Here is an 18939-nt window from a genome sequence, read left to right on the forward strand (position 1 = left end):
TAGTCAGTTGCATCCTTTCCTGTCACAGGTAGGCAGGTGGGCCAGGGCCCTTATAGGAGAAGGCCTGTCACCAGTGCTCATGGCTGCCAGCGTTCTGTAGATAAGCTGGCTCAGTCCTGGCAGAGGACCAATCCTGGCCACACGGTGTCTTCCACAATCAGTCCAAATGGTGCCTGACAAGGAGAGTTATTCTCTTCATGTGGGTACTAGCCTATCTGATGGGGAAGGATGAGAATGAACTTTTCCCAGAACTTTCAACCAGCTCTGGAAGAGACATTTGAACATTCAGCATATTGAGAGAGACAGAGAAGTGGTAAGACATTCCTGAGCTTTTGGAATAGAATCAGTAAATCTCAAGAATTTTATAGTGGGGGCAATGGAAAGATTCAGGCATAGAGAAGATTAATACATTTCATTGTCTCTATTAGAGGAGATAAGCAGTTATTACACAGTTGCCGAAGCCAGGAGGTTTGTGTTTTCTGTGTACTCTGCCACTGCCGTATCTCATTTTCCTACAGGCAGGCTAGACAGAGAGCTCTGGGGCATAGATTTCTATCCAGGCCACGACTTAGCACACTTTACCTCTTGCTCTCAGCCAATCACAAGCCAGTAGAACCTTCCTGCTCTGCTCCCCCATTCAATGTGAGGTCACCTCCAACTCAGTCAATTTGATGCTTAAGTGGTTCTCATTATCGTAAATTAGAGCTATCGATTTTAAAACTTATACACAAATTCAAGCAGAAGCAGCGAGTAATGACTTAATAGTTTTATGAAAGTACCATGTGGACATTTAAATTCTCTTTCCAAGTTAGCTTCCTCAAAAAGTGCAGATTTAAGCCTTTAAAAATTTGGATTGATAGGCTCTTCAGGTCTTCAGATGCTTGTCTTGGTGTTCTGTCAAGCAGTTAATCAGGCTTGTTCTAACGTGGCCTGTTTCCTCAGGACAGGACTCATCGAGCTGCCAGAGAACCAGTAGACCAGAGTGGATTTCATATAAAGTGCACATGTACAGCCCTGTCCTTACTCAGGCTACCTTGGCACACACGATGATGGTGACTGGAGCCAGTAATGTCCCGTGGAAGGTGCTGGGTGATGGGGTGTGGGAGGAGCTGATGAGAAGATGGGGAGGTCTGGGGTATGGACGTGTGGACAGAGAAGTCCACTAGCTGCCAGAGGCGTGGGACCTGGGGAGTAGGAATGACCATGGAGGTCACTGTCCTGCCTGAACGTCCCCAGAGTGACTGGTACCTTTCAGGCCACCATTCCTTCTTGGGGGTTTGGAGAATGAGGCTTCCTCCTTACAGAGCAGACCCAAGTTCCATGCATTTTGATACTCTTCTGTTAGGATGTAATTCCTTTTTGTAGGAAGCTTAGGTGTACACTTGAGTTGGATTATGTGCATTTTTGTAAAAACACTTGACTCAGATGCGGATCACAGCCTTTGGGAAGACACAGTTGTGGGAAGTCACCCTTGGCCCTCAACCTTGTTCAGGTCCCGGTTTCTGCTGCTTCTGCTGCTGTCGGGGCATAGGTCGCACCACAGGTAGCCATGAACAAAGTTAAATAGTTTTACGTTGGTCTGTTTTATTTGTATTCTTTAAATGAAAAAAAACAAAGGTTATAAAGTACCCTAGAAATGTAGGACTTGGTGTAAATGATAATGAGGCATTATTATTAATTTTGTTGGGTGTAATATTTGTAATGTTTTGTCAAGTTCTGATCTGATAGACATATACACTGGGGTATTTATAGGTGAAACAATATGATTTCAGAGATTTGCTTTACTCAGACTAGAAAAAAAAGAGGGGAGACAGCTGAATGTTTTGGCAGGGGTTATTCATTATTCGTTATGCTGCTTGCTTTTGTGAATTTTTGAAGTTTCCATAAGAAAAGTGGGGAGAAAAATATTCCTCTAGGTTATGGGTCCCCAGTTATCAGCCCACGTACTTGCCAAATCATCCCTTAGCTAGTGTCTGTGAGGAAGTGGGAGTTTGAGCTAGACCAGCCCTCAGGCAGCCATACCTTCTCTACAGGTATGTGTGCATATGTGTAAGTATTTGTATAGCTGAAATGAAAGTTTAGAGAAATAATTATTACTACAAGCAGGGCACTCTGATTTTTTTTATTCTGTTCTTTTTTTTTGGTTTTTTTTTTTAAACTGCTGGTCATGACCTACTAAATTGCTTTTATAACTGTATTGATTCTGTAGGTGTCACAGCCATAATATGGGTTAACAAAGTGAATTTGGGCCTCTCTACCTTTTTTTATTTCCTCTCGGATAGTTGTCACAGTGATTCTTCGATGGCAGTGTTGCACCCTGGGGTGAGGAGGCCGGAAGACCACTGCAGGAGGTATCTGGTGGAGACCAGACGTCAGGCCGTCAGTAGATGAGTCCAGAATAACTGGCAAACATGGGGCTCATTCCTCTTCTGGTTTGGAGAATTACCGTTTACATAGTATCATGTATTTATTAATTTTCTGCATTAGGAACTGTAAATTCCCTGGTCTTCTTCAGTCAGATTGATAACCCACTGATCATGATAATTTAGGTTCAGAAAGCACATCAGAACCTTCTAGTACTTTTCTATTTCTGCTCTGAGCATCGTTTGAGAGGAAGACATTTTTATGACCAATAGTACTGCAATAGGGGGCTGCTCTGGAATGGGAAGGGCTGTCAGTGTTCTGCCCTATGAGGTCAAGGACAAGTGCCTCTGTACCCAGTAGTTTTGGTCACTGCAGTTACTGTTAGTCTTTTATTTCTTCATTTCTGTCAGCAATAATAACCCACCTGCTCCATCCTCATCACCACTCTGTGGTGGGATGCAGTTAAGTACTGTAGATTTAGCTGATTGGTGTGAAATCATCCTATTTATTTATTTGGGTGCCTATTACATGCTCAGTACAGTGAGAAGGGCTGAGGCCATCTCATTTTATTTGGAGAGTAAGCTGCTCACACCATGTTAGAGAATGAGAGAGGGCCAGTGCCCTCATATCAGGAGAGACAGGCAGGCATCAGCTAATTCCACGCGGGAGACCATGCATGTGATGTACAGAAGCAGGCAAGGTGGGGACTGAGGCCCTGAAGTGCTGGGAGGGCTTGGAGCCCAGGGTGTTTGTGTGTAGGGTTGGTTTTGGTCCTGGGTGCAGCTGAAGCCATTGGAGGTTTTCATTCATTGCTTTAAGAATTGTTCATTGTCACTGTGCGCCAGGTGCAGATGCTGGGGAGACAGATGAGGTCTGTGGCCACAGAGCTTGAAGCGGAGCTCAGAGGACAGATGAGGATGGATATTAGGAAGTGTGATTTGATAAGAGTGAATAAGGAAACCTTTTTGTTATGAAGACATCAAGTACAAGTGTAGAGAAAATCTTCTAATGCAGATTCAAATGCCACAATGTCAGATATCATCAATGCATGAGCAGGTTGTTTCAGGTACACTTTTTCCTCATCCACTCCTGCTCCCCAGGTGTTATGGGCTAAACTATGCCCTGCACTCCCAACTCATATTGTTGAAGCCCTGACCCCCCCAGCACCTCAGAATGCGTCTGCCTTTGGAGATAGGGCATTTAAAGAGGTGATTAAGGATAAGTGAGGTTGGGCTTCCCTGGTGGCGCAGTGGTTAAGAATCCGCCTGCCAGTGCAAGGGACACGGGTTCGAGCCCTGGCCTGGGAAGATCCCACATGCCGTGGAGCAACTAAGCCCGTGTGCCACAACTACTGAGCCTGCAAGCCACAACTACTGAGCCCGCATGCCACAGCTGCTGAGCCCGCATGTCACAACTACTGAAGCCCGTGCGCCTAGAGCCCGTGCTCCGCAACAAGAGAAGCCACTGCAGTGAGAAGCCTGTGCACTGCAACAAAGAGTAGCCCCCCGCTCGCTGCAACTAGAGAAAGCCTGCGTGCAGCAACGAAGACCCAACACAGCCAAAAATAAATAAATAAATAAATTTTTTTAAAAAAAGGGTAAGGGAGGTCACTAGGGTGGGCCCGAATCCCATATGACTGATGTCCTTATAAGAAGAGGAAATTTGGACACAGAGACACCGGGGATGTGCATCCAGTAGAGGGATGTTGTGGAGATCAGGGAGAAGATGGCTGTTTCCAAACTGAGGAAGCGGCCTCGGGAGAAACCAGCCCTGCCGACCCCTTGGTCTCGGACACCCAGCCTCCGGGACTGCGAGACAATAAATAACTGTTGTTGAAGCTGCCAGGTCTGTGGTGCTTTGTTCAGGCAGACTAAATGGGTTATTTTGAAGCATACCCTAGACATCATGCTGATGTGACAAGAGTCTAGTGCAGTCAGTCCCCTGCTAGGACTGGTTCGGTGGGACCTGGTCTCATTCTAGCCTGGAGGTTCTGAGGACCTGGTCTCCACTGTCGCCTTAGACGTGGACGAGCTACTCAGAGTGGCGGGACCACCTGCATGTGCTCTGTGTGGGTCGCAAACCGCACACTCACTGTGGTCATGTGACCTAGGGTCTGTAGCAGGGGATTGGGCTGAGCCACATTTGCCCAGCCTCCGTGCCATTGTCCTGCCCCGTGTTCTTTGTGGGCACTTTCACTGCTCCGTTTGCTCTTTCTTATCCCTCAGTCCAAGGCCAGTGGCCGTTCTTCAAATGTGACACGCAGTATTAATGGTTATGCAATTGCGACAGAGTTTAGATTTGGATTTGTCGATTTAGTAGAAATAAAAAGGACATTTCTTCTTAGCTGTGTGCTGGTGCCAAAAATGTTACAGGTTTTCCTCCGAAGTGTGCCTGAACAGTAGCAGTTTTCTGCTGGATTGCGTTAAGAATCAGGGCATTTGATCACAGGCATTAGATGTGTTCAGTGCCATGAAAAGAAATCCTCTTTAATGAGTGCAGTAGGAAGTTGGAATTTGGGCTTTTGTTCAAGGCTTAGGATGGCGAACTGCAGTGTGTATCTTGTAACCCGGGAGGCGGAAAGAATAGTTGAATTCGGAAAGTGAGAAAAATGGTCAGTCTGACCCTGTTGTGTTACCTGGTGTGGGAGATGCTGGCTCACCTGTGTTGTTACTTGTGACTCTGAGAAGAAGAAACTTTCATTTATTTGAATCTTTATTATTCATTCTATAGTTTGAAACGACATGCAGTTTTTTCCCCAGATCTCTAATGTGCTTCCTGTGTGTCGTTACCATTAACTCTACAGTCAGGTGTGGTTTAGAATATTCCATTTTCCCCTTGCTTACATGGTGGGGATACAGTTTTATTAGTTTAAGGCCCTGGACAGACCTACGTGTCAGGTATGTTATCCTACTTGTCAATGTCAGGAAACGTTTTGGGTCTGACTGTGTCTAAGTGTTTTATTACTGCCGGTAGAGGTGTTGCTCTAAATAGCTCTTACATTTTATGTTCTGAAATATGCATAGTAGATGAAGGCAGGTACATCCAATGTCAGACCTATTTTAGGCTGTGTTCTAAGCCTCCACATAAAACATGTGCATCTTCAGCGCCACTTCTCGGAAGAGGAGTCTACAGCCACAGTCTGCTTCCTCCGCCCCCCACGCCCCAAGCATTTTATTATGAAAAGTTTTGAATACACCAAAGTTGGAAGAATTTTATTGCAAATACCCATATACCCACTGCCTAGATTCTACCATTAACATTTGGTATATTTGTTTTATCTCATGTCTGCCCATCTCTTCATCCTTCTACCTGTCCATCGACCCATTTTATTTTTCTGATGCATTTCAAAGTAAATTGCAGACATCAGTTCACTTTGATCTAAACACTTCAGCATGCGTATCATTAACTAGAGTTCAGTATTTGTTTACAGTTTTCTTTCTCTGTAAAATTTATGGTGAAATGGACACATCTTAAATGTACATTAGCTAAATTTTGGCAAAAGCATACACCTGTGTAACCCAAACCCCTGCCAAGAAATAGACCATAATCCGCGATCAGAAAGTTCCCTTCCTACCTCTTAGGAAGTCCCTTTCCCAGGCAACCATTGTTTTGTATTTCCACTATAGATTATTGCTGTTTGGATTAATTTCCAATATACATTAGAATTGTCTGAATTAGTTTTATCTGCTCTAGAACTTGATACAAATGGATTCATACAATATACTTGTGTGCAAGAACCTCTACTCAGCATAATGTTTTTGAGATTCATCCATAATGTTGTGTGTATGTTATTGCTGAGTAGTAGTCTGTGGTATGTATATACCACAGTTTGTTTATCCGTCACCTTTTGTCGGACATTAGGGTTCTTTTTAGTTTTGTATTATAATGAAAAGCTGCTGTGAACATCTGTGAATGACCCATTGTGTGGACATATGTTATCATTTCTTTTGGACAATAACTACTAATGGAATTGCCCAGTTATATAGGAACTATATATTTAACTTTGTAAAACACTGCCAAACTGTTTCCTACTGAATTTTTGTATGCTAATTCTGTCAGTTATTGAGAAGGGGGGTGTTAAAGTCTCCAGTTATTGTTTTAGGTTTGCTTGTTTCTCCCTGTAGTTCAGTTCATTTTGGCTTCGTGTATTTATTTTTTGATAAATTTATTTATTTTTTAAATTTATTTTCGGCTGCGTTGGGTCTTTGTTGCTGCGCGCAGGCTTTCTCTAGTTGCGTTGAGTGGGGGCTGCTCTTCGTTCCGGTGCACAGGCTTCTCACTGCGGTGGCTTCTCTTGTTGCGGAGCACGGGCTCTAGGCTTGCGGGCTTCAGTAGTTGTGGCTCACGGACTCTAGAGCGCAGGCTCAGTAGTTGTAGCACGTGGGCTCAGTAGTTGTGGCTCACGGGCTCTAGAGCGCAGGCTCAGTAGTTCTGGCACATGGGCTCAGTAGTTGTGGCTCGTGGGCTTTAGAGCGCAGGCTCAGTAGTTGTGGTACGTGGGCTCAGTAGTTGTGGCTCGTGGGCTCTAGAGCGCAGGCTCAGTAGTTGTGGCACGTGGGCTCAGTAGTTGTGGCTTGCGGGCTCTAGAGCACAGGCTCAGTAGTTGTGGCACGTGGGCTCAGTAGTTGTGGCTCGCGGGCTCTAGAGTGCAGGCTCAGTAGTTGTGGTGCATGGGCTTAGTTGCTCCGCGGCATGTGGGATCTTCCCAGACCAGGTCTCGAACCCGTGTCCCCTGCACTGGCAGGCGGATTCTTAACCGCTGTGCCACCAGGGAAGCCCCCCAGTACTCTCTGAGTTCTTGCTTACGTTTGCCACAAGATGCTCCAGGTTCATCTGATACTTTCTTGTCCAGCCCTGAGCTTGACATTTGTCCAAGGAGCACTGGTTGCTCTCGGTGGAAATGATATTTAGAAACCAAGATCTGGTCAGTAGATGTGCTTATTGCTACTGGGGTGTTATTACTTCTAGATCCTAGAGTTCAAACCCTGATTTGTGAGAAACTTATTCTGATACAATCTACTCCTCTCTTTTGCAGATAGGAACCTCTTTGGTGTTATTTTTTCTTGACAATATTTTCTGGAGCTCTTTCATTATGGGTATGTAGATTCTTTATTCTTTTTTAGAGCTGAATGGCATTTTCTCCTGTGGATTAATATAATTCATTTAAACAGTAGCCTGTTTATGGACTTTTAGGTTGTCATTTTGCTCTAACAAAAAAATGCAGATATTAGCTTTCTACCAACCTTTCACATGTGTGTAAATGTATTTATAGGATTGATTCCTGAAAATGCAATTATCAGGAAAGCATACGTACATTTGTAATTTTATAGATATTGACACATTGTTCCCCATAGTGATTGTTCCAGTTTTTCTTCTTCCATTTTAAAAAAATATATATTTGTTTATTTGGCTACTCGGGGTCTTAGTTGTGGCATGCAGGATCTTTAGTTGTGGCATGTGGGATCTAGTTCCTTGACCAGGGATCGAACCCAGGCCCCCTGCATTGGGAGTGTGGAGGAGTCTTAGACACTGGACCACTAGGGAAGTTCCTAGTTTTTATTCTTAACAGCAATTTATGATGAGAGTGCTTGTTTTTTAATATCTTTGCCCACATGGCATATTTCCAAGCTGTTGAATATTTGCCAAGCTAGTAGATGAAAATGGCATTTGCTAATAATTTTGGATTTTATTTTCCAAGGTGCACTTAAAAGTTGGTTTTTTAAAAAAATTAATTAATTAATTTTTGGCTGCATTGGGTCTTTGTTGCTGCGGGGCTTTCTCTAGTTGTGGTGAGTGGGGGCTACTCTTCGTTGCAGTGCGCAGGCTTCTCATTGTCGTGGCTTCTCTTGTCGCGGAGCATGGGCTCTAGGCATGCAGGCTTCAGTAGTTGTGGCATGTGGGCTCAGTAGTTGTGGCGCACAGGCTTAGTTGCTCTGCGGCATGTGGGATCTTCCCAGACCAGGGCTCGAACCCATGTCCCCTGCATTGGCAGGCGGATTCTTAACCACTGCGCCACCAGGGAAGTCCTGGTGCTTTCTGTTGGTTTTATTTATTCACTTATCCATTTTCTTTGATTCCCCAGTCCTCACTCCTCTTTCATGCCCCTCCTTCATTGGCAACCATCCTTACCTGTTTGATGCAGGTCCTTTGGTTTGTGTACCCTTGTAAAATGTTTATTATTTTGATGTGTGTTTTTTTTGTTTTTGTTTTTGTTTTGCGGTACACGGGCCTCTCACTCTTGTGGCCTCTCCTGTTGCGGAGCACAGGCTCCGGATGCGCAGGCTCAGCGGCCACGACTCACGGGCCCAGCTGCTCCGCGGCATGTGGGATCTTCCCGGACCGGGGCACGAACCCGTGTCCCCTGCATCGTCAGGTGGACTCTCAACCACTGCGCCACCAGAGAAGCCCAGATGTGTGTTTTTAAGAATCTTTTTATTTTGAAATAATTTCAAACTTAAGAAAAATTGCAAAACTGGCCCAGGAATTCCCCCTAATTCCTTAGCAGAATTAGCGCTGAGGTGGTGGCCTCTATGGAGGCGGAGTTGCATGTGCACTGCCCATCCCTTACGCTCAGCAGGTGCTCGGCGTCCGTGTACGCATCTCCTGTGTTGCTTCCATCACATTCCTGATGACGTGCTCACCAGGGATGCGGACAGGTTTCCAAAGGCCGTCCTCTTGGCTGCACTAGTCTCTTCTGGTCGCCCATCACCAGGGGGTCAGGCTCTAGTAGAGATGCTCGTTGACTTTGCCCATGGCAGCGCTTCCTTTGTGGGTGCTTACACGGGCTCCATGAAGATTCGACGCGTGGATAGGTTGTCACATCTGTCCTGCAGCAGGAACCTGGATGTTTGGCCCTTGGTCAGTGTGTCCAGTGCGTTGGACTGTGGGACACTCATGATCGGTCATGCAGGCAGCTGCAGCCTTCCATGGGTCATGCACCTCAGAAGTGAGGCAAGCTTTACCATCCGTGACCTGGGTCCGGTCTGGTGGGCGAGGCTCTACCTGAGTCAGCAGTGTGGGTAAGGTAGTGGACCTTGCTTCCTCTGGGGCCAGACCACGTGCAGCCTCCTGTTTATGGAAGTGCATGGGTTTTACCTTTAAGTGGAGCTGTTCTTTCTGTTGGGCGTTTCTGGGGCGGGTCTCACCTTATGAGAATGCAGTTGGGAGAGAACTTGTTCGAATTGTGGTCGAGCTGTCATCGTTTTGCCTTCGGTGAGCATTCCTCCCCCTCATCCCATTCCCACCTCGGGTGCTCCTGTCCTTACGGGAGAAGCGCCTTCTGTATCCCAAGGGGCCATCAGGGATTGGCATCCTCTCTGTTAGTGGCTGTGGGGTCAGAGTGTGACATGCTGTCCGTGATGCTGTCCGGATGGCCCACAGGTGACCCGGGGAAGCCAGGCCTTGGACTTTGCTCTCCTCATGACCTGCCCCTTTAGACAGAGGTGGGCGGGTGGCACGTAACCCTCGCAGGTGGTTCTCTCTGGGAGCCATCAGTCTGCTACGACTCCCACAAGAATGAAGTCCCACCGTCACTCGGCACGTGCCGGCCGGGCAGCCGATGGAGAGTTCAGGCAGTAAAGGTCAGCTGTTCACTTTGCCAGGTGTAGGCAGACTGACTTGTTTTCTTGCCAGAGGGCACAGCGTTCTTTCAGAGGGCACTGGTGGTGTCTGAGGTGGCACATCGGGAGCCATCAGTGGCAGCAACACATTCTGGCCCGGTTGCCATGCCAGGTGGCATGGGGACAGCGGCCCTGCTGTTTGAGGGCTCCGTGCACCAGTGGCTTCTATTACGCTGACTGGGTGGAACCTCGGGCCCAGACGTGGGTTCAGTAGTGCGTCTTGGCCCCTTTAGGGGTACCAGCAGCTCTTGCCGTGCATTTGTCAAGGCTTGCCATGCAGGGTCACCTACACCAGCCTCCAGGCCCTTCCATCAGTGCCTCGTAGCTTCTCTCCCAGTTACACGGGCCGATGAAAACAGCTAGTGCAGCTCAAATGCAGAAACCACAGTCAGTGTTCAAGTCAACAACACAGGAATATGTGGGGCCTGGGGGTCCTCGCCCTCCTCCCCACGTACCCCAGCCCCCCAGTTCCCACACCCCAGGCTGGGCTCTTGTATCCGTTGCTGTCTCCTCCCGTCCTGTTGCTCTACAGCCCCTCCAGCCAGCTTGGCTTTTCCCTTCGTCCTGTTGGAACGCCAGCGTATAATAGAAGATCTGTTTACGATTACAAGTACATACTTTAGGGTTAAAATGAACAGAAACATCCAAAATCTCTATAAGAAAATCTCCTGAAACACACAAACATGGACTGAAGAAGTGGAAGACACCTGTGTTCGGGTGGGATAGTGGCATCGTGACTGTGTCTGCTCTCCCTGAATTAATTTTTAACATGATCCCAATAACAATACCATGGTGCTTGTTAATGGAATGAGACCACTTGACTTAAAGCTCATTTTTTGTTACGCTCAAGCAAGAACAATCTCTGAAGAAGAAAAATGAGGGAACAACCCCAGATTGGGTTGTGCTGTCTCGCCCCCGATTGAAGCTGTGGGGTTGTCCTGGGATAAGCTGCAGGAACAGAGGAGAAAATACAGAAACAGACCCCCCTCCATGGGGAAACTTGAGTGCCCAGTAAAATGGTGTTTCATAGCAGTGGGGACAACTGAGTAATGGGTGATATTGGGGTAACTGGACAAACGTGTGGAAAAGGATGAAATCAGATCCATCCTTCCTAGTGTACACAAGGGTGAACAACAGGTGGTTCAGAGATTTAAATGAAAGCAAAAATAATTAAGCCATAGAGGCACTAGGCAAAAACATGGGTGAATTCTTCAATGATCTGGGAGATGAGGAAACTTTTTTTTGGCCGTATCACGTGGCTTGTGGGATCTTAGTTTCCTGAATGGGGATCAAACCTGGGCCCTCAGCAGTGATAGCGTGGAGTTTTAACCACTGGACCGCCAGGGAATTCCCGAGGAAAGTTTTCTTAACTATTATTCAAAATTCAGAGCAAGGAGGGGAAAGACCAGATCTGATAACATAAACATAAGCAAAGTAAAAAGACAACAAATCGAGAAAAAATATTTACAACTTATAAAACAAAAAGCAAATATCCCATATCTAAGGTGCTTCTAAAAATAGAGACAACAAAGGCTGAGGACCTGAGAGGAAAAAACAAGTCAAGAGATGGGAACAGACAGTTCACTGAAAAAGAAACTCAAATGGCTTTTAAATATGTGAAAAGGCAACTCAGACTCTTGCATAATAAGAGAAATGCAAATTAAGAGCACACTGAGCAACCTTTTCTCACCTTTCAGGCCAGCAGACATCCCTGCTTGGTCAGGCATGAGGAACCGGCCAGCAAAGCTCCTGACAGGGCATAAGGGGCTATGTCTGGCTGAACTCTGGGGCCGCGACTGACCCAGCATCCCACTTCGGAAACCTCCCCCAAGGAAACATGGGCAAAAACACGAGGCAGTTTGCGCACCAGGCTGTTCATTTTGGCCTCATTCCACCCCTGGGGTGCAGGCTCGCTAAACCATGCTGCAGCTTCACAGCGGGCCGGGGTGGGAGGGTGCAGCGTGGAGCCCTATCTTCGATGATTATCTGGAGGAGAGGGGCTGACCTCTCAGCATGGGCCTTGTGAGTTTGGACCATGTAACGACTTAAAGGATTACAATTGAATCCAAACATTAAAAAAAAAATTACTTAAAAAAATCAAAAGCAAAGTATTAGTAAAAAATGGCAAAAACAAACAAAAGACATAACCCCACAGAAAAGAGTTATTTCAAGTAATTAAATCATAGAAATTCGACAGCAGGCCGACAGTGGGACATACACCAAGGACAAGAAAAGCAACGAAAAAACTTTCAGCAAATTGTTTTCAGTAATCATTTTATTAGTAATAATACTGGTATTATTGCCACTGTTCCATATGTTTTAGGATAAAGTGGAACTATAGTTACATTAACAACATTACACACTGGCTTTCACCATAGGGGGAGTGGGTGGGTGCAGATAATACCAAAGAATGTGATCAATAACCCTGTAATCCTACTTTGGGTTGGAAATACTGTGAATTCATGAGGTTTTTCTCTTAAACACAAGGTGCTTATTTCCTCACTCTCTCTGGTGCCAAGTCCCAGGTGCAGTGAACACCCTCGGTGAGTGGTAGTGGGCCTGAAACAGCACTTTCCTCTAGAAGCAGCAGTGGCCAATTCTAGGTCTGAGGAGCCCTCAGCAGCTGCCAGGGTCCACTTCGAAGAGGCCGCCGCTGGCCGGGGCGGGACAATTGGATCGTCCATAAGATGATGACTAATGGATTGTTTAGCTCCAGCGATTCCAAGGAAGCAGCATTGCTGAAGAGAAAGGATGAGGCATTTAACTTGACTTTTCTGAAGGATCTGTACCTCAGGGTGACCAAGTAGTCGAGGAGGGAAAAGGTCTCTTTATGTAAATGTTTCCACTAATAAACGATGAAGGGATTGTGGAACCAGACTGTTGAAAAATATCCAACTATGAGACAAAGGGGCCAGGCCATAGCCATCAGTGGCAGGTCACTGCCCAATATTACGTGCCCCCTGATGGAAGCGTTCTTGAAAAAACATCGCACTTGAGTGAAATAAAGCCTCACGATCTAACCACCGGTCTACAAGAAATACAGGGGCTGAGAAGCATCTTCAAAGTTCTGACAGAGATACAGCCTGCAGGAGCCAGAAAGTGGGCTATTCTACAGGACGACCTGCCCTGGCTATTTAACAAATGCATCAAGAGACTTAAGAATTGTGTCGGCTCAGGGCAGTCTATCGATGGACCTGATTCGCATCTTGATTTGAACAAACTATTAAAAAAAAATGTGAGTCTGTTGGTGAAAAATTTGAACACCAATTGGATGGTTGAAGATTTAAAAAAATTCCTGTCAAGTTTTAAAGCAAAATAATGCTACTGTGGCTGTTTTTTAATTTTTATTATTATTTTTTAATTTTTTTATAAATTTATTTATTTTGGGCTGCATGGGGTCTTTGTTGCTGCACGTGGGCTTTGTCTAGTTGTGGTGAGCAGGGGCTACTTTTCGTTGCGGTGCACGGGCTTCTTGTTGCGGTGGCTTCTTTGGTGCAGAGCACGGGCTCTAGGCGGTGGGCTTCAGTAGTTGTGGCACGTGAGCTCAGTAGTTGTGGCTCGCGGGCTCTAGAGCGCAGGCTCAGTAGTCGTGGCGCACGGGCTTAGTTGCTCCGTGGCATGTGGGATCTTCCCGGATCAGGGCTGGAACCTGTGTCCCCTGCATTGGCAGGCGGATTCTTAACCACTGCACCACCAGGGAAGTCCCAATATTTTCTTATTTTTCATCTTTCGCTTTATGTTCTAGGATAGAGTTGGCAAGCTTTTCACGTAAAGGACCAGATAGTAAATGTTTTAGGCTTTATGGGCCAAGAGGTAACATTGAGGGTTTTAAGTAGGTATCACATCAGAAGAGAGAAAGCAAATTTCCACATTTTCATTGGTGAAATTCAAAGTATGATAATCACTGAGTACAGTTTTTTTGTGACTCAATCCTAATAGGAATGGAATTCTTTTGGGGGGGGGGCTAACGTTTTGCTTAATTGGGGTTCAGAGTTAGTGCTGTCGATCATCAAGATGATTGGAATGTTCATTTGTAACAGTGCCACCATATTCCGGGTCACTGATTGGGCTCTCAGTTACACCCGTTTTATTATTCAGCGATCATGTATGTAACTTCTAAGGTACTTTTCTTGTTTGCTCTGTCTGTCTCTGTCTCTCTCTCGGCTGTGTTTATGGATGCTGTTCTGCTCAGGTGCCTCTAAACCCTCTAGAATTTAAGCCCCCATCCAGTCTGTCCTTTGCCCCCTGTGCTCCCTGCCCTTTCTCTTCCATGCTGACCCTGGTGATCACTGTATCTGTGAAAGCAGGACAGGTTGGCTTGTATGTGCAGCTGGTGGGCTTTCTTTAGTTTCCTGTGTTTCCCCGGCAGGGGCAGCTCTGGGACTTTGGAAGGGTGGGCTGTGTGTCGCATGCAGGGGGACCTCATGGGGAGAAGGCAGTGGACTCAGGCCCCACAGTCACCAAGTTACGTCCTGGGGGCTGCTCCACCTCCTGAGGTCTCTGAATCTCACTCCTGGTTCCCTTTCCCTCAGGGCTACCTGATTCTGCTCTGCAGGGGCAGCTTTTAGAAAGGAGGAGAAAGCGGAGTCCAGACAGTACCCATGGTGCCCTGTGTGTCTAAAGAGATAAAGGGATATAGTCCAGTCAATACCAGATGTTTATTCAGACAAATCCTTACCCGGTTTACTGTGCTTTCTACATCTGCGGCATGTGTAGTGGTAACTGAGGCATGAAATTATTGTTCTGAACCAGTCTTTTCAGAATCAGGAAATACTAAACTTTGTTACAGTTTAAATTGAACCATATGAAATAGCCATTTTTATGGGCAGAAAACTGTTGAAAATTAGCACTTTGATCAAATCAAATCTAATTTTAATCTAATATTAATAAATCTAATGTCAGTAAAATTGTATTATATCTGTCATGTTTTGAGCTGTGAAGATGGTCACTCTAAATCATCACTCTAATTAACCAGAACAGTTAATTAAGTAGCCTCTCCTATTTGCAGCCCTTCTGGAACATCTAGAGAGTGTAAGGGTCTTCAGCATCAACAAACCCAACTGCTCCTTTTCAGGATCAGATTTGACCCTGAAGGAGTTAAAGTGAGCTTGCTCAAGGACATACTCTTTAGTTTCAAAGTTGCATCTCAAACGCAAGAGTCCTGGAGGCAGGTAGAGGCTTTTGTAGGCTGACGGTCATGGAGAAGGTGTGCTCTGCACAGGCGCCCTGGACTACAGTGCCCTGAAGCAGGCAACAGCCGGCCAGAAACAGCCAGGTCGGCGGGTCCCACCACATAGGTGACAACGCACGTCAGGAGGGGGAGCCCCAGCAGTGCTCTCAGCTTCCTTGCTTATTCTTTTTAACTTTGTCGTTTGGATTTGCAGAATGGTCGGACTTGCAAAATAATGTCCTTCAACTGACTACACGGTATTGGCTAGAAATGTGGGGAGGCCACCCGTGGGCTCTGCGTGCTAGAGGTAGTAAGGAAGATGCACTGGTTTAGTAAGAGGATGGGCTGGTTTAGTAAGAAGATACACTGGTTTAATAAGTCTGTGCACTGGCTTAGTAAGAAGATGCGCTGGTTTAGTAAGAAGATGCACTGGTTTAATAAGTCTGTGCACTGGTTTAGTAAGAAGATGGATTGGTTTAGTAAGAAGATGGGCTGGTTTGGTAAGAAGATGCACTGGTTTAATAAGTCTGTGCACTGGTTTAGTAAGAAGATGCATTGGTTTAGTAAGAAGATGGGCTGGTTTGGTAAGAAGATGCACTGGTTTAGTAAGAAGATGGGCTGGCTTAGTAAGAATATGGGCTGGTTTAGTAAGAAGATGTGCTGATTTAATTAGAAGATGGGCTGGTTCAATAAGAAGATGGGCTGGTTTGCTAAGAAGATCTGCTGACTTGGTAAGAAGATGGGCTGGTTTAGTAAGAAGACGTGTTGGTTTAATTAGAAGATGTGCTGATTCAGTAAAGAGGTGTGCTGGTTTAGTTAGAAGATGTGCTGGTTCAGTAAGGAGATGTGCAAGCTTAATTAGAAGAGGGGCTGGTTCAGTAAGGAGATGTGGAGGTTTAGGTAGAAGACGTGCTGGTTTAGTATGAAGATGTGTGGGTTTACTTTATGTCTTTTCGTGCATGCAGCCTGTTTGGATTTTGCCAGCAGTTTTAGGGTGTTGCCTGCCTCAAACTTTTTTAAAAAACTGTAAACAGCTTCAGTGGGGTTTGCAGAAGGAAGCTGTGGTTTCTGGTCTTCCTGTTCATTCACATGTTTTTTTCAGAGGGAGGGCTAACATCTGACCATATTTTTCAACAAGCTCAGAAGTGAACAGAGGAGAATGCACAGTAACTATCGGCAGAGGGGGAGGAACCAGAATTCCTCCAGAGAAATTCCTCCTCACACAGACTTTCCAGCGGGGTGTTCCATGGAGAACGAGGTAGGTGCAAACCCAGCGTGGAAAGAGCCGTCTAGAATGATTGTTTGGGTCTTGTGGCCTTTACTTTGGGAAGGTGGGGTGGAGGGTTCCTGCTGGCTTCCGGGTCTGAGAACTGGCAGCCCCAGTGGCCAGCGAAGTGAGCAAGGTGAGCTGTTTGTAGGTTGTTGGGTGCGTCCATCTTCACTTAAGGAGGAAGAGACTGTGGATGTCAGGTCTGCTGAGGAAGAGTGACGTTCATGTAGATTTGTAGTCAGTTAGGACCCAAGATCTGAGTTGGAAAATGATTTAGGGAAGAGGTCAAGAAAGAGCACATTCACAGTGCAGGCTCGCGCCTGGAATTTCACCCGTGACGCCTGAGGGAGGAGGAGTGCCCGGCAGGAGTGGCCGCTGCGTGCCCGGCAGGAGTGGCCTCGGCCGCTGCGTGGACGGTCAGGCGCAGTGTGTGTCACCAGAGCAAACGGCTGCAGTGGGGGAGGTCAGGTTCATGCCTAGTCCTGAGATAGGGAACTCGAGGTCTGTAGGAGGTCCTGGGGCACGGGCTGTGTCGTACTCCTTATTTGGGCCTCTGCGGCACCTAAGAAAGGCTCTTTTTCTGTTGGTAGGCGCTTAAGTGCTTAACTTCCTTTTTAAAAAGATAGTGAATCTGTTGACTTGCGTTACAGGGAGTTGGAGTTAAGATAGGCAACGTTGAGATACAGCTTTAAACAGTGGTGCTTATGGGAGAGGATTTGTCGGGGTGCTTCGTGCACTTGGGCGGGGGTGAATCTGGGGAGTAGCCGCTGCCTTGCCCAGCTGGACAGTTGGACAGTGGCTCTGCCCGGCCCACGCGCTGGCCTGGGTGTCTCTCCCTGGTGTTGTCCCGCAGCCCTGCGGAGCCTGATCCCCGCTGAGCAGTCCCCCTCTCCCTCCCTCAGCAGAAGGGGCCCTGGGGCAGGGAAGGGGGTCCCTTGAGGTGCAGCCCCAGTGCCAGGCACATGCCAAGTGCCCATTAGACGTTTGCTGAATGCCGAACTGAAGGACCCCAGGGCATTGCACTTGAAGGCTTTGTTCTGGGGCGGTTTTGTGTTACTAACCAAAGGAGTAGGTAAGGGTGCGTGAACACCGTACTGAGGCCTTCGAGGTGCCCAGTGCGGGTTTCCTTCCTTCACTGCCACACGCTTTCTCTAGAACGCGCTGGGCTGAGCACTGTGCACATGGAGTGACTTGGTGTATGTCACCTTATTATTCACTTTGGTCCGCAAGTAGAGGCCACTGTCCCATGAGCAGTTGTGCTGGTTCCTTCAGCACACGCATTTCATACTATAAGTTAATAAACAGACAGTCTGACGGAGAAGTTAGCCTCTGGGAATTTGTTTAGGAGATGCAGTTACTCGGAGCCTGGTCACCCCAAGTGAGATGCTAAGTCAGGCTTTAATCTAACAATACCCAAGGCCAGCCTGGCCCCTGGTCCCTCCTCTAGGAAAGCGCTAAGTGGGCCAGAGTTTGTGTGTGTGTGTGTGTGTGTGTGTGTGTGTGTGTGTGTTGAAGAGCTACATTTGAGGTTTCCAACTTCAAAAGTTGTTTCAGGCATAAGATGGAAAATATATTGTAAGAATACTGTAAGCATCTAGGTATCACTTCTGAGCCAGTTCGGAAGTTCTGCACAGGTCTAGGAAGCAGCGTGTGTTCCATGTGAGAAGTCTGCAGATGCCTGACAGGGCCACTGAAGCCCCGCATCCCCTCCCTGGATCTGTGCCTCGGATCCTCGGTTGGTTCCTTCAACACTCAGGGCCCCCGTTTCTTCACGAGAGATTCAGGCACAGATGGACGCCGGGTGGCACTCGGTGCCAGGGCTCCATTCATGAAGAGAACCCGTGCTTGGCGTTGTGCTCCTTCCAGGGGCTAAATTGCTCCTTTTGCTTTTGGGGTCAGAGATGGCAAGATCATTTCAGGGATGATGAACATGGGCGCTCAGTGAAAATACCTGTTGAGTGAAGGATGAACAATTACACGGGCTAAAACCACTGTTTAAAACTCTGTATTGATTTGGAGGCTATTCCAGTGAATTAAAGAATCCACAGTCGTTTAATGGAATCCTGATTCTGTGCATCGGAATATTCTTTTTCTAAAATTAATTAATTAATTTATTTTTGGCTGCGTTGGGTCTTTGTTGCTGCACGTGGGCTTTCTCTAGTTGTGGCGAACGGGGGCTACTCTTCTTGCGGTGCGCGGGCTTCTCACTGTGGTGGCTCCTCCACGGGCTCTAGGCGCATGGGCTTCAGTAGTTGTGGCACATGGGCTCAGTAATTGTGGCTCGTGGGCTCTAGAGCACAGGCTCAGTAGTTGTGGCGCACAGGCTTAGTTGCTCTGCGGCATGTGGTATCTTCCTGGACCAGGGCTCGAACCCGTGTCCCCTGCATTGGCAGGTATATTCTTGACCCCGCTGCGCCACCAGGGAAGTCCCAGAATATTCTTAATTGTTCTCAGTTCATTTTTTTCAAGCAGAACTTTCTTTTACATTTTCATGTTTAAAAGCAACATAGGCTCCA

General features: G+C 46.8%; 1 protein-coding gene across 2 annotated transcripts in view; it reads left to right on the forward strand.

Moving 5' to 3' along the window:
• The first annotated feature begins 16296 nt into the window (after nt 1-16296).
• The window catches only part of CCM2 (CCM2 scaffold protein), a 41150-nt gene continuing 38507 nt past the window's right edge, over nt 16297-18939 (forward strand). For both annotated transcript variants that reach the window (XM_012537860.3, XM_033411323.2), the window contains exon 1: nt 16297-16411. In XM_012537860.3, coding sequence (XP_012393314.1) covers nt 16313-16411 — 99 coding nt within the window. In that variant the 5' untranslated portion in view covers nt 16297-16312. The remainder of the gene's footprint in view (nt 16412-18939) is intronic.

The sequence above is a fragment of the Orcinus orca genome, chromosome 9 (genome assembly GCF_937001465.1).
Source record: "Orcinus orca chromosome 9, mOrcOrc1.1, whole genome shotgun sequence".
Taxonomy (NCBI): Eukaryota; Metazoa; Chordata; class Mammalia; order Artiodactyla; family Delphinidae; genus Orcinus; species Orcinus orca.